General features: G+C 42.2%; 1 protein-coding gene across 2 annotated transcripts; it reads left to right on the top strand.

The window, feature by feature from the left end:
* Positions 1-1,223: 1,223 nt before the first annotated feature.
* GAL (galanin and GMAP prepropeptide) lies at positions 1,224-12,168 on the top strand. 2 transcript variants are annotated; one of them, XM_060754931.2, is made up of 7 exons: positions 1,224-1,439; positions 1,768-1,848; positions 4,848-4,902; positions 7,720-7,785; positions 8,345-8,425; positions 10,203-10,280; positions 11,905-12,168. In XM_060754931.2, exons 2-7 carry the CDS (start codon positions 1,768-1,770, stop codon positions 11,964-11,966), a joined length of 423 nt encoding a protein of 140 aa, XP_060610914.1. In that variant the 5' UTR covers positions 1,224-1,439; the 3' UTR covers positions 11,967-12,168. The 2 variants fall into 2 exon arrangements, with proteins under 2 accessions (XP_060610914.1, XP_060610915.1); XM_060754932.2 differs by lacking the exon at positions 7,720-7,785.
* Positions 12,169-12,837: the final 669 nt, after the last annotated feature.

Raw genomic sequence — 12,837 nt, 5'->3', positions numbered from 1 at the left:
ATTACCTGGAGTGTGTGCATGATGTAATCTCTCCATTTTCAATTTAAACCTATCATGCTAGAAGTTAACTTTGAAATACCTAAAAACACTTTTGTTTTACCTATAGAAGTATATACCTATTAAAGCCATTGGCACCTCTGGGCCCATGTTCCTTTTCCCATTCTGTTCCCTGGTTTGTTGTGTGTTTTCTGGGCTGAAGGGCCATGCTTCAGAAGCATTCTCTCCTGACGTTTCACCTGCATCTATGGCAGGCATCCTCAGAGGTTGTGAAAAGTAAGAAGTTGAAGATGTACCATAAGAGCCAGAAGAAGGGAAGCCCTTGACATTCTGAGATATAGGGCTGTGTGGAAGGGCCCTGGGTTGTTGTGTGTTTTCTGGGCTGTATGGTCATGCTTCAGAAGCACTCTTTCCTGACGTTTTGCCTGCATCTATGGCGGGCATCCTCAGAGGTTGTGAAAAGTAAGAAGTCAAAGGAGTACCATAAGAGGCCTTGACATTCTGGGCTGTAGGGCCATGCTCCAGAAGCATTTTCTCCTGACATTTTGCCTGCATCTATGCCGGGCATCCTCAGAGGTTATGAAAAGTAAGAGGTTGAAGGAGTACCATGAGAGCCAGAATAAGGAGAGGCCTTGACATTCTGAGATATAGGGCTGTGTGGAAGGGCCCTGGGTTGGTGTGTGTTTTTCGTGCTGTAGGGCCATGCTTCAGAAGCATTCCCTCCTGAAGCTTTGCCTGCATCTATGCCGGGCATCCTCAGAGGTTGTGAAAAGTAAGAAGTCGAAGGAGTACCATAAAATGCCTTGACATTCTGGGCTGCAGGGCCATGCTCCAGAAGCATTCTCTCCTGACGTTTTGCCTGCATCTATGGTGGGCATCCTCAGAGGCTGTTAAAAGTAAATTGCCGGCGAGAAGTCGAAGGAGTACCATAAGAGTTTGAAAAAGGGGACGAAAATGCCTAGTCTAGGGAAGCCTAGGTGCCTCCCTCCTTCTCAAAACAACAACAACAACAACAACAACAACAAAGAAGAAGTCCTGAAGTTGAGAAGGAAAGGAGGAAGGCGGGAGTCTCTCTCTCTCCCCCCCCCCCCTCCCCGCGTAATGAAAGGTAATTGCTCCATCTGCAGCCCACATCTTGCCTGCCGCTAATTGAATCGCGGTCCTTTTCCTTTCATGTGTGTGTGTGTGTGTGTGTGTTTGCCCTTCCTAATGCCCTGCCTGGGCCACTGGGAGGCCGTGGGCGGCTCTCGCCCCTTGGAGGGAAGGAGAGGCCAGCCCGGGCTCCATAAATACCACTTCTCCGCCCTGAAAGGCATGCAGTGAACACACAGAGAGAGAGAGAGGCAGAGAGAGACCCGCTGAAGAGACCGCCCCATCTATCTATCGCTCTCTCTTTCGACTCAGAGTCCAGCCTCAGAGGAGCCCAGACTTCGCTCTCCAAGGTGCAGCCTTTTCCTCTCTCTTTGCATTCACAGGCGGCGAGGGGAAAAGAAATACTCTCATGCAGGCATATGGGCAAACTTGGGTCCTCCAGGTGTTTTGGACTCCAACTCCCAGAATCCCTAACAGCCTCAGGCCCTTTCCTTTTCCCCCTCAGCCGCTTAAGCGGCTGAGGGGGAAAAGGAAGGGGCCTGAGGCTGTTAGGGATTCTGGGAGTTGGAGTCCAAAACACCTGGAGGACCCAAGTTTGGCCATACACCTGCCTTAATCTCTACCCTCTCCTAAAACCAGCTGGCACTGTGCATTAACTGTATTTTGATCTCCTTTCAGATGCAGAGGTGGAGTAGCCTCCTGTTTATCTCCTTAATCTTTTGCTTTGCCCTCTCGGAGACTTTCGGGCTGGTCTTATCTGTAAGTACTCCTTTCCAAATCTGGTGTTTGCTTCTCTCTCCCCCCCCCCCCCCACCTGAATCAGCACCTAGAATCCTCCACCTTGTGCGACCGTGGAGCAGAACAGACATCTCCGCGCCTGTATGCTTGTCCACAATGTCCTGCCCTATCTGAACATCAGGAAGAACTTCCTGACTGTGAGAGCTGTTCAGCAGTGGAACTCTCTGCCCCTGAGTGTGGTGGAAGCTCCTTAGAATCATAGAATCACAGAGTTGGAAGAGACCTCCTGGGCCATTCAGTCCAACCCCCTGCCAAGAAGAAGGAATATTGCATTCAAAGCACACCTGACAGATGGCCATCCAGCCTCTGTTTAAAAGTTTCCAAAGAAGGAGCCTCCACCACACTCCGGGGCAGAGAGTTCCACTGCTAAATGGCTCTCACAGTCAGGAAGTTCTTCCTAATGTTCAGATGGAATCTCCTTTGGAGGCTTTTAAATACAGGCTGGATGGCCATCTGTCAGGGGTGCTTTGAATGCAATTTTCCTGCTTCTTGGCAGGGGGTTGGACTGGATGACCCATGAGGTCTCTTCCAACTCTAGGATTCTATGTACAGGGGAAGAATTATTGGAGGCTATAGACAATTCGGGTTTTTTTGCCCATTTTTGGTCCAAAGATATTTAGCTGCTTGTGCTCCTTCTATTTTTATCGGTTTTATACTACTTTATGCAATGCTTTTGATATGAAATAAATAAAATAAGGGAGCCCCCGGTGGCTCAGTGGGTTAAACCACTGAGCTGCTAAACTTGTTGACCAAAAGGTCACAGGTTCGAATCTGGGGAGTGGCATGAGCTTCCGCTGTCAGCTCCAGCTTCTGCCAACCTAGCAGTTTAAAAAATTGCAAATGTGAGTAGATCAATAGGTACCGCTCCGGGGGGAAGGTAATGGCACTCCTTGCAGTCATGCCGGCCACATGACTTTGGAGGTGTCTACAGACAATGCCGGCTCTTCGGCTTTGAAATGGAGATGAGCACCAACCCCCAGAGTCGGGCACGACTGGACTTAATGTCAGGGGAAAACCTTTACCTAAATAAAATAAAGCATATAGCACCTGATTTGATAGGATGGGTGTTTGGTTTTATGTTGTTGTGGTGGTTGTTATAATTTTCTTCCATTCTAAGACACAATTTCCTCCTCTATATCTAAAAATCTAAAAATGAGATGCATCTTAGAATTGCAAGTGAAGGTGCTACTGGAATTAGGGTGCGCCTTACAGTCAGTGACATCCTACAATTGAAGAAATACTGTATTATTGGGCTGCGATGAGTTTTCCAGGCTGTATGGCCATGTTCCAGAAGCATTCTCTCCTGACGTTTCATCCACATCTATGGCAGGCATCCTCAAAGGTTGTGAGGTCTGGGTTGCTGTGAGCTTTCTGGGCTGTATGACCATGTTTTGGAAGCATTCTTTCCTGACATTTCAACCACATCTATGGCAGGCATCCTCAGAGGTTGTAATTGAAAGTTGGGGCCAGTCCTGATTTTTAAACACACTTTGTTTTTAGAAATACAGTAATGGGATTTCAATCCAATTGAAATCAAGAGAGTCACTTCTGAATAGCTTAAACAATGTCACTTCTGAATAGCTTAAACCTCACAATCTCTGAGGGTGCCTACCATAGATGCAGCGAAATGTCAGGAGAGAATGCTTCTGGAACATGGCCATACAGCCCGGAAAACTCACAACAACCCAGTGATTCCAGCCATGAAAGCCTTCAACAATATGTTGTGAGGTCTGTTGCAAACTAGGCTCTATCTGTCTATCTATCTATCTATCTATCTATCTATCTATCTATCTGTGGAATGTCCAGGGTGGGAGAAAGAACTCTTGTCTGCTTGAGGCAAATGTCTTGTCTGTTTGAGGCAAGTTTGAGGCAAGTGTACAGTATTTCTTTTTTCTAATACCAAGACATCAATATGCTAGACAATAGCTTTGACAAAGGGCCCAAAAACAAGTACAGAACAGAACATTCAGGATAAAAGAAATAGTACAGAAGGCACTAAACAAAGTTATGATCAAGTTCTTATAAAAATAAAATCATTTCAAATTATAGATGAATTTCTGACATGAAAATCAAATGAGTACATACTTAGAGGCTCCATGGTAGTTTGTGGCAATTTCTATCTAGTTCTCTCTTTCTGATATTGTTAATATTATTACTATTAATAAATAAAGAGCAACACCCCAAAAGCAGGGGAATTCCAGACAAAAATCAATCAGGGCCAGCTAACACCTCCCAACAAAGAATTCCCCCAGGCAGCAACTAACCAGACATTGAAGCTGCAAGACCAATGCTAATCAATGCTAATCAATAACAACAACAATAACAACAACAATAATTTATTTGTATCCCACCCTATCTCCCCAGTGGAACTCAGGGCGGCTTCCAACATACAACGGCAAACATTCAATGCCTCCATAAAACAAACAAATGGCAACATAAAGTCCCAGGAAAAAAAACCCACATATGAAAAAAATATAACCTAACATCAAATTAAACCTAAACCTAAATTAAATCAAGGTGGCCAATTGCAACATTCACACTTGCCTCAAGCAGACAAGAGTTCTTTCCCCCACCCTAGACATTCCACAGATATATAAATCTTGCCTAGTTTCCAACAGACCTCACAACCTCTGAGGATGCCTGCCATAGATGTGGGTGAAACATCAGGAGAGAATGCTTCTGGAACATGGCCATTCAGCCCGGAAAACTCACAGCAATCCAGTGATTCTGGTCACGAAAGCCTTCAGCAATACACTGAACACGATAAATGCCTGTCCTGATTGTGGGGGTTTGTGCATAGGATTAGAAATAGGGACAGTTAATAAATGACACATAAAACCAGAACTTTATATATGCATATTATGACATTATTTCATTTCCTTAGCTGCTGCTTTTATCTTTTAAAAGTAAAATTATGTAGCAAATACAATAATAATTGTTCACCATGTTCCCTTTATAAGGCTAAAGAGAAAAGAGGATGGACTATGAATAGTGCTGGCTATCTCCTTGGCCCACGTGAGTTCATGTGTTTTATATTATTGAATATAATCTGAAATAACAGAGTGTTTCCAGAGCTCTTTGATATGAGCTGGAGTGCTCTAGAAGTGCATAATGGTATTTATAATATCTCATACTAACTCTCGTTGTCAACTGTGGAAGAGAGTAAATACTAAATCACTCTGTTACTGGTCTCTCATTTTTATTTTAACCTACTTACAGTGGAGTACTCTGAAAGAACAATTATTCTATTACCACACTTGAATTCTGAGAGTAAACCAATTTCATCTGAAAGCTCATTTTTCAGCTCCAAAGCAACACCATACCCAGATACATTAAACATACGTACTGATATCTCTCTAGACATGCTTATCAGCTTTCCTGGAACCATTCATTACATTTCATATACAGAAGGAATATAATGTTTGAAAACGAGGGGGTTTTTTTTCTGCTTCAGAGCTAATCTGCTTCTGTTCTCATTTGCTTTGTTTTCTGCTATTGAATAGTATGAATTGTGTGATTTAGAATATACCTATTTCAGGTGTTAATAGTGCTATCAAGACCAGATTTTGAGGCCACAGTCTCTTTTGGTTTGAAGGCCCCGAAATACAATAGGATTGTGTTTGCCATATTTTGCAGTTTGTGAAAAAAACACATGACTATCTAAAGAGGGAGACATCCATAAGACCATCTTCTACAACACTACAGAATACTAATAATACTAATACTACTACTAATACTACTACTTCTACTATTACTACTACTACTACTACTAATAATAATAATAATAATAATTTTATTTTTATACCCTGCCACCATCTCCCCAAGGGGACTCGGGGCGCTTACATGGGGACAAGCCCAAATCATAAGTAAAAACAACAGCATTGAAATAAATAAATAAAAACATAACACAAACACAACAGCAGCATCATAAAAATAATAACATGGCTGTAAACAGAGTCAGAGGTGGTTTATTGCTGAGTTTCACTGAAAGCACTAATATGGGACTTTTGCTAAACAATCTCTTGCATAATATGTTTTATATAGGCATGTGTGCTTAACTATGAGGGAAAAAACAGTTACTGTATATACTCAAGTATAAGCCTCATTTTTCAGCCCTTTTTTAAGGCTGAAAAAGCCCCCATAGCGTATACTTGAGCAAGGGTCCTGGCGGGAAGGCATGGGGCTGAAAGAAGCCCTTCTTTCAGCCCCACACCTTCCTCAGAACTCTCACCTCACTGCACAGCAACTCAGCTGGTGAGAGAAGAGGAGAGCTTACACTCCTTCTCTTGCTCTCCCTTGCACCTTCCTCTCCTCTCGGCACAGCAACCCAGCTGGTTTGCTGTGCCAAGAGGGGAGGAGAGGCTGCGCACCTTCCTCTCCCCAGTCCTTTACACTTCCTCCCTTCCCACCGTAGTTTTTACCCACTTTTCCAGCACCCCTTTCCCACCCTAGTCTTCCCCTTTTCTAGTTTCCCCCTCCCTACCCCAGTCTTTACTATCCCCAGACCCTCTCTCCCAATTTTCCAGGTCGCTTTCCATCCCAGCCTTTCCCAGGTTCCAGCCTCTCTTTCCCATTCCAGTCTTGTCCCCTTTCCCACAGCAGTTTCCCACTTTCCCAGCCCTTCTTTCTCACCCCAGTCTTTCCCACTTCTCTACTTGCCCCCTTCCTACTCCAGTCTTTCCACCTTTCCAGCCCACCCTTTCTCTAGACTGGCATCTTTCCACCCCCCTTTCCATCCCAACTATTCCCAGTTTCCACCCCCCCCCCTTCACACCTCAGTTGTTTCCCCTTCCCCAGTTGCCCCCTTCCTACTCCAATCTGTCCTAGTTTTCCAGCTACCCCCTTTCCACCTCATTTTCCCACTTTTTAACCACCCCTTCCCATTTATTTTTGCAATTTACCAGTAGCTGCTGCCTTTCCCTCCCTTGGCTTATACTCAAGTCAATAAGTTTCCCCAGGTCTTTATGGTAAAATTAGGTGCCTCAACTTATATTGGGATTGACTTATACTCGAGTATATACAGTACCATCCATGACCCAGCCATTTAAAATTCGTCAAGAGAAAAACCAAACCAAGCTGGAGAGGAGGCAAAATTTAGGTGTGAAAACCCTACTTGGATAAATCCAAGACTAAAAGTGTTATCGTGATAGCATGTTTCTCTGAGGTTGAAACCATTCACTCACTTATCGTTTCCTGAGTATCTGGGGAACATTTCCCAACAACGTTGCTGCCCTGTTTTCCACCAGGGGACAGTTCATTCTCTTGAGTGCTGGTTTATCTTAATTTTTAATAATCAATTGGAAATACAATCTCCCTGAAAAGGGCTTCTTGTGGTTTAAATTCCAACAAGTTCTGGAAGGAGTTGACCAAATCCATAGAGCATCACACACACATATACTTTTAAATTGCAGCTGAACTTCCAACATAGGAGAAAGAAGAAAGCGTGTCAATTTTACTTACAAATAACTGTACTTGTTTAAATAAAATTCAGAAAATTAAACCTCACATATGTTCCTTTGTTGCTTTTTATTCATGTTATATTCAGAATAGCTATTCAGTATTTTAGTTATGGCAATCGTATACCATAGCAATAATTTTAGGGGCCAAAATGGGAGAAGTCCTTGCTTATAAAATCAAAGCAAAAAAATTATTAAGAACTAAACATCCAAATCCATCTATTTTGAATATTTTAAGTGTTCTGCATGTATAGCTTTGAGTGGACCGTGACAGAAGAGACTGGGTGTACGGTCAAATATCCAAACCATGCGAAGGAGATCTACTTATCAAATTCCGTTTTCTCTAAGGTTGGATAATAGCCATCATCTATTTCAGGTCGTATTGAACAGCTCCTCAAGGAAATGCCCAGTACAAGGGGGAAAGAAGAGCCACCTGGGGAATGTAAGATGGCTTTCATAGGTTATTCGTGTAAACTAACTTAGTTTGCTGTCAAAGCAAACTATCCGGCAATATGCTCCTTAAATTCAACAGCACTACACCATTTCCTGAATTGGACACAATGGGCCCAGGAATGTGCATTTATGCATAGTAGTAAAATATGAACCCCCTTAAACCCCATAATCTTTTAGGAATGGACAAACAAGATATTGTACAGGCGATGCCTTTATGTAATTCAGTGCAAATGGCTCAGTTCTCTCATTTGACTGAGCCAGTGGCCAGGAACCATCAAAACAGCAGGTGTTGATATCATACAATGTGACTTTGTGCTGGTGCTGGTGTAGTTGTATATCAGTCAGGTGTATTGGTTTAAAGGTGGTGTGAGAGTTTCAGTGAAATGCTTTACTTGTGGTTGTTGGTGCGGTCATTGTGCATCATTTCATCACAAGCGTCCATAATGTTCTTGCTAAAAACAAAAACCCTTTTTACTTGGTGTGGCGACATGTATCGGTCTCAACATATTCTAGGGTAAGAAATCTCCTCTCTCTCCTTTTATCAATAGATGCAATAGACAGAGTTTTTAATGACAAGCATGGTTTAGCTGGAAAACGTGACATACCGCCCGAAGAAAATATAAAAGCAGGTAAGGAAATTGTCTCCTTTTAGTGTGAGAGATTTGAAAAGCTGCTCATGAAACACCTGTATAGTTTCTAAAGAGAGTCTCTCCTCCAAATTCTCCAAAGATGTCATGAATACTTTAAACCAGGTTATTTTGATTGCAATTTTCAGTGTGTACAGAATCCTGCTTTCCCACAGCAGATCTGACTGTTGCAATCCAGAGCAGGGAACGAGGCCCTAAGATAACTATCCACCACACTTGGCTGTGAAAAACAATCCTTTTTTATTGAAGAAAAATGGTTACAAAATAAAGGAAAAATGCAAGTCAAAAGCCACAGCAAAATCAGCAAACATGAATTTAAATGGACAAAGCAAAACCAAAAGCCTCACTGGGAAAATACTGGAATCTGTTAGCAATCCACTAACCGTACTTGATATCCTAGAAATCTTCCCAAACTATGGCCAGGGAACCGGGAGAACTGCCAAGGTCTTCATCAATTCTGAAACGTTCTCAGGAACACTGGTACTTTCATTTTCCAAATCTACAGAAGTTCCTTCCTCACTAATTTCAGGAACATTGGCATTTTCCAAACCTACAGCAGTTTCTTCCTCACTAATTTCAGGAGCATTGGCATCAAAAGGTACATTTCCACTAGCATCAGTAAATATACTTTCATTAGCATCAAGAGGAACAAACAGAGAATCAGGTTCAAGTTCAAACTCAGGCTGAACCCCAACACTGACACTCTGTATGGTACACTATCTCTCTCCTTCCCAATGGAGCAGAGAACAGCGGGTGAGCCAGACTCCTCTGGTCTGTCACACTTGAGAATTATTAGACTGAGTCTTTTATAAGAATATTCTGCTGATGTAGTAAATAATTGTCCTGTTTGAAATTATCTTGAGTCTTCACTTGCTGACATGGATGTTGATCTTCAGGTAACGAACCATGGTTTGACTTGAAAGAGCATTGTCTTTGACTAATGTAAACAGAGATCATTTCCTTAAGAGTTAATCTGGTTTCAGCAAATGTTGACAGATGTAAACATTTATCTTATCTATGCCACAGTTCTTATCACAGTTTACCATTTCAGTTCTCATTAGCAACTTTTAATTATAGTCCAGCAAGCTTTTTTCAAGCTTGTCATATCACCTTAATTCAATCATTAAATTTTGCTCATGTAAAATCTTATCGGCATTCCACAATGAAGCTAGCTAAGTGAGGAGTTTACTCAGATGGTCACTTCTAGTGTGTACATCGATGCATTTGTGGAAGCTCCCCTGGATTGTCTTCTTAAAGTCGTCCTTTCCTTCTCAAAGCACAGTTCCTTGGCCTAGAGAAGTGGTTCTCAACCTGGGGTCCCCTGATGTTTTTGGCCTACAACTCCCAGAAATCCTAACAGCTGGTAAACTGGCTGGGATTTCTGGGAGTTGTAGGCCAAAAACATCTGGGGACCCCAGGTTGAGAACCACTGGCCTAGAGCAAAACCAAAGAACATAGCTGCATGGATCAGGTACAATACCAAATCTCTTGTTCAGATGGGCTTTTGAGCTTTTTAACAGTTTTTGAGAAAGGGGCTCCTAAAAGGGCTTGTTGTACTTTTGATTTTGTTTCTGTCTGTCTCTGTTGTGCTTTAAAATGGTTTTAAAATTATTTTATTTACTGTCTTAAACTGTTTGTTACAGCAATAGGCACATGTCTCTGGAATATTGACATATGCTATAATTGTAGGATCTTCCTCCTTGCTCCTAATTTTCCCATTGTAACCAAAATCTAGTAATTCTGTATGACTTTTTTTCAGGGTTTTTTGGAAGACCACTAACAGATGCCAATATTATGCACACAATTATTGAATTTTTGACCTACTTACATCTTAAAGGTAAGCTGATGTCTCTTTTTCATTTGAATTGTCTAGTTTTCTTAGTTACCTGCACTATCATTCATACCTTCTTTAAACCACTCCACGGGGAAGGAGCTACAAAGAAGGGGAGAAAACAATCCAATATGGATTGATTGAAATATATATAGAGTCATGGAAGAGAAGCATGGATCCTGTCAGGACTGTAGTGAGGGGGGGGGGGTTAGGGGTTCAACCCCCCCCCCCCCCATTTTTCAGGTTAAAAAAAATAAACCTGGTTTACTCATGAATTTTAACTGGTTAACCAAATCCCCATGCTAAGTCTATGAGACGCAAAAAATTAAGAGTCCCTCCAGAACTGCAAGCCCTATCTCAGACAAATATTGACCATTTATTCACACTGTCATTACTTGCAGCAATAGCCGATGTATCGAAGCAACCAAGTTGGGGGGTGTTGTGTTGAATGCTCTAATGAAGGAGGCCAGACTTGGTGGAGGTGGTTGACAGGGACGGAGCTGCAGGCTATTGAAGGCTGCTCTGCCCCCTGCTGTGCTCTTGGCTTCAGCATGAGCTAGGAGGCAGGTTTCAACTCCCCCCCTGAAATTTTCAAACCCCCCCTCCTCGAATTTTTTTCTGGCTATGGCCCTGGATCCTGTAAGAGGACATAGCAGTCTGTCTGGCATATTGAACAGGCATACTTCAACTTTTAGTTGAAGGTCTCATCTGGAGAGATGGAAGGAAGAAATAGTATAATGGGGAACAATTGTGTAGTGTAGTTTACACAAGAGAATACCTGCAATTAATTTCAGTGAGGGACCTTTGCACACAGCTATACCTGCATATTATGGTGCAGTATACAATATGGTGGTGCAGCAGGTCAAACTGCTGAGCTGCTGATCTTGCTGACAGAAAGGTTGGCGGTTAGAAATAAGGGAACAAGGTGAGATCCCACCGTTAGGCACAGCTTCTGCCAACCTAGCAGTTTGAAAACGTGCAAATATGAGTAAATTAATAGTTACCGCTTCCGCAGGAAGGTGATGGTACTCCATTTAGTCATGCCAGCTACATGATCTTGGACGTGCCTATGGACAATGCTGGCTCTTCAGCTTAGAAATGGAGATGAGCACCACCACCACACCCCCCCCCCCCGAGTTGGACATGATTAGACTTAATGTATGGGGAAACCTTTACCTTTACTATGATCAATTAATAGTTAGAGTACGACTATGAACAGGGCTCCTACCTAAGCCAAGGGCCACTATATTACAGAGGTGAATTTGTACCCAGATGAAGCCTATTGGGAACAAGAAAAAACAACTGTCTGTGGGATGTTATAGTGTAAAACACGAACTCTTCTAGGTTCTTATCATTTAAGCCTTGAGCAATGTCTATAACCATGTCTATTTGCAAGTCAGCTACACAAAAAATATGTGTTTTTTCTTCATTTTCTGAGGAAAAATATGAGGGAAAGAATATTTGACTTTGTATATAAATTAGTATAAAAATACTGCTATTGTTGTCATTATATACATTATTTTGAAATGCTTTGCCTGTTCCTGCTTTTATTGCTCAGCTACTGTGTTGTGTCCCCCCCCCCCATGTGTTTGTGGATGTATACACATACTTTTTCAATTTGTTTTTGCAGAAGCTGGGGCTCTTGATAACATACCTACAACAGTTTCTTCAGAAGAGACAGATCAATCTTGAAAGAGAATGTATATATCCTGTGTTATAAATTAAGTTGTCTAACCAGAGCTTTGAACAAGACAAGATGATATTTACTGTTTACATTTACCTTATACACTGCTTCTTGTGATCACTCTTTATCTGTTTCCCCTGGTAATGTTATACTGTAAGATTATTTTGCTTGATAAAAATACTTTAGATAAATGACACAATAAAAAATAGCAGCTGCATCTTGTTTTGTCTTTATTAGAACACTTGGAAGCTTATGCATACATAAAGGTGTTACTACTCTTTTACAAAACAGGTGGGACACAAAAGAAATCTATTTGAATTTAAAACAAAGGCATGTGTGAAATTAATGCCCCAAAACTATGTTTATCCCTTAGAATCTCTACCCCAAAACTTTCAACAGAACCCATCTTGAACAGCAGCTGTTTTCTATAAATGATTTTCAGCCATATACTTATCTTTTATAGTAATATGTGTCTGCCTGGCATCCTGTGTATGTGCTTTTTTGTCATGGCAATTCAGCACCTCCATCTGCTACAACATCCCACTTGAGTTGCCTACCTGTCTACAGGAAAGACACTCCTTCTCACAGTCATTCACTGGCTAGTGGAGGTTTGGGGTCAGTGGGCTCTATTCCTGTAGCCAGTTCTAGAAAGGAATCGGCATGCTCCAGAGCAGAGTTTTGGACTTCGGCTCCCACAATTCCTAACAGCTGGTAACACTGCTCTTGTGTATCCTATGAATCCCCCAGAGATCCAGGAAGGTGGTGTATTATTCCTGATGCTGGTTACAGGAATGGAGCCAGTTGGGCGTCTAGTTGCTTTTGTCCTCCCTTGCTTCTCCATGGCTCTGAGGAGTGGCAGTCAGCCCCAGGACACTGTCT

Source organism: Anolis sagrei, chromosome 1 (assembly GCF_037176765.1).
Source record: "Anolis sagrei isolate rAnoSag1 chromosome 1, rAnoSag1.mat, whole genome shotgun sequence".
NCBI classification, from domain to species: Eukaryota; Metazoa; Chordata; class Lepidosauria; order Squamata; family Dactyloidae; genus Anolis; species Anolis sagrei.
This window is presented reverse-complemented; position numbering and strand designations above follow the sequence as displayed.

Bases quoted from the DNA above. Each gene is read 5' to 3' on its own strand.
- GAL (XM_060754931.2), top strand. From the start codon at position 1,768: ATGCAGAGGTGGAGTAGCCTCCTGTTTATCTCCTTAATCTTTTGCTTT. The intron at 1,849-4,847 runs GTAAGTACTCCT...TCCCTTTATAAG, and splicing joins CTTTCGGGCTGGTCTTATCT to GCTAAAGAGAAAAGAGGATG. The intron at 4,903-7,719 runs GTGAGTTCATGT...CATCTATTTCAG, and splicing joins TGGCTATCTCCTTGGCCCAC to GTCGTATTGAACAGCTCCTC.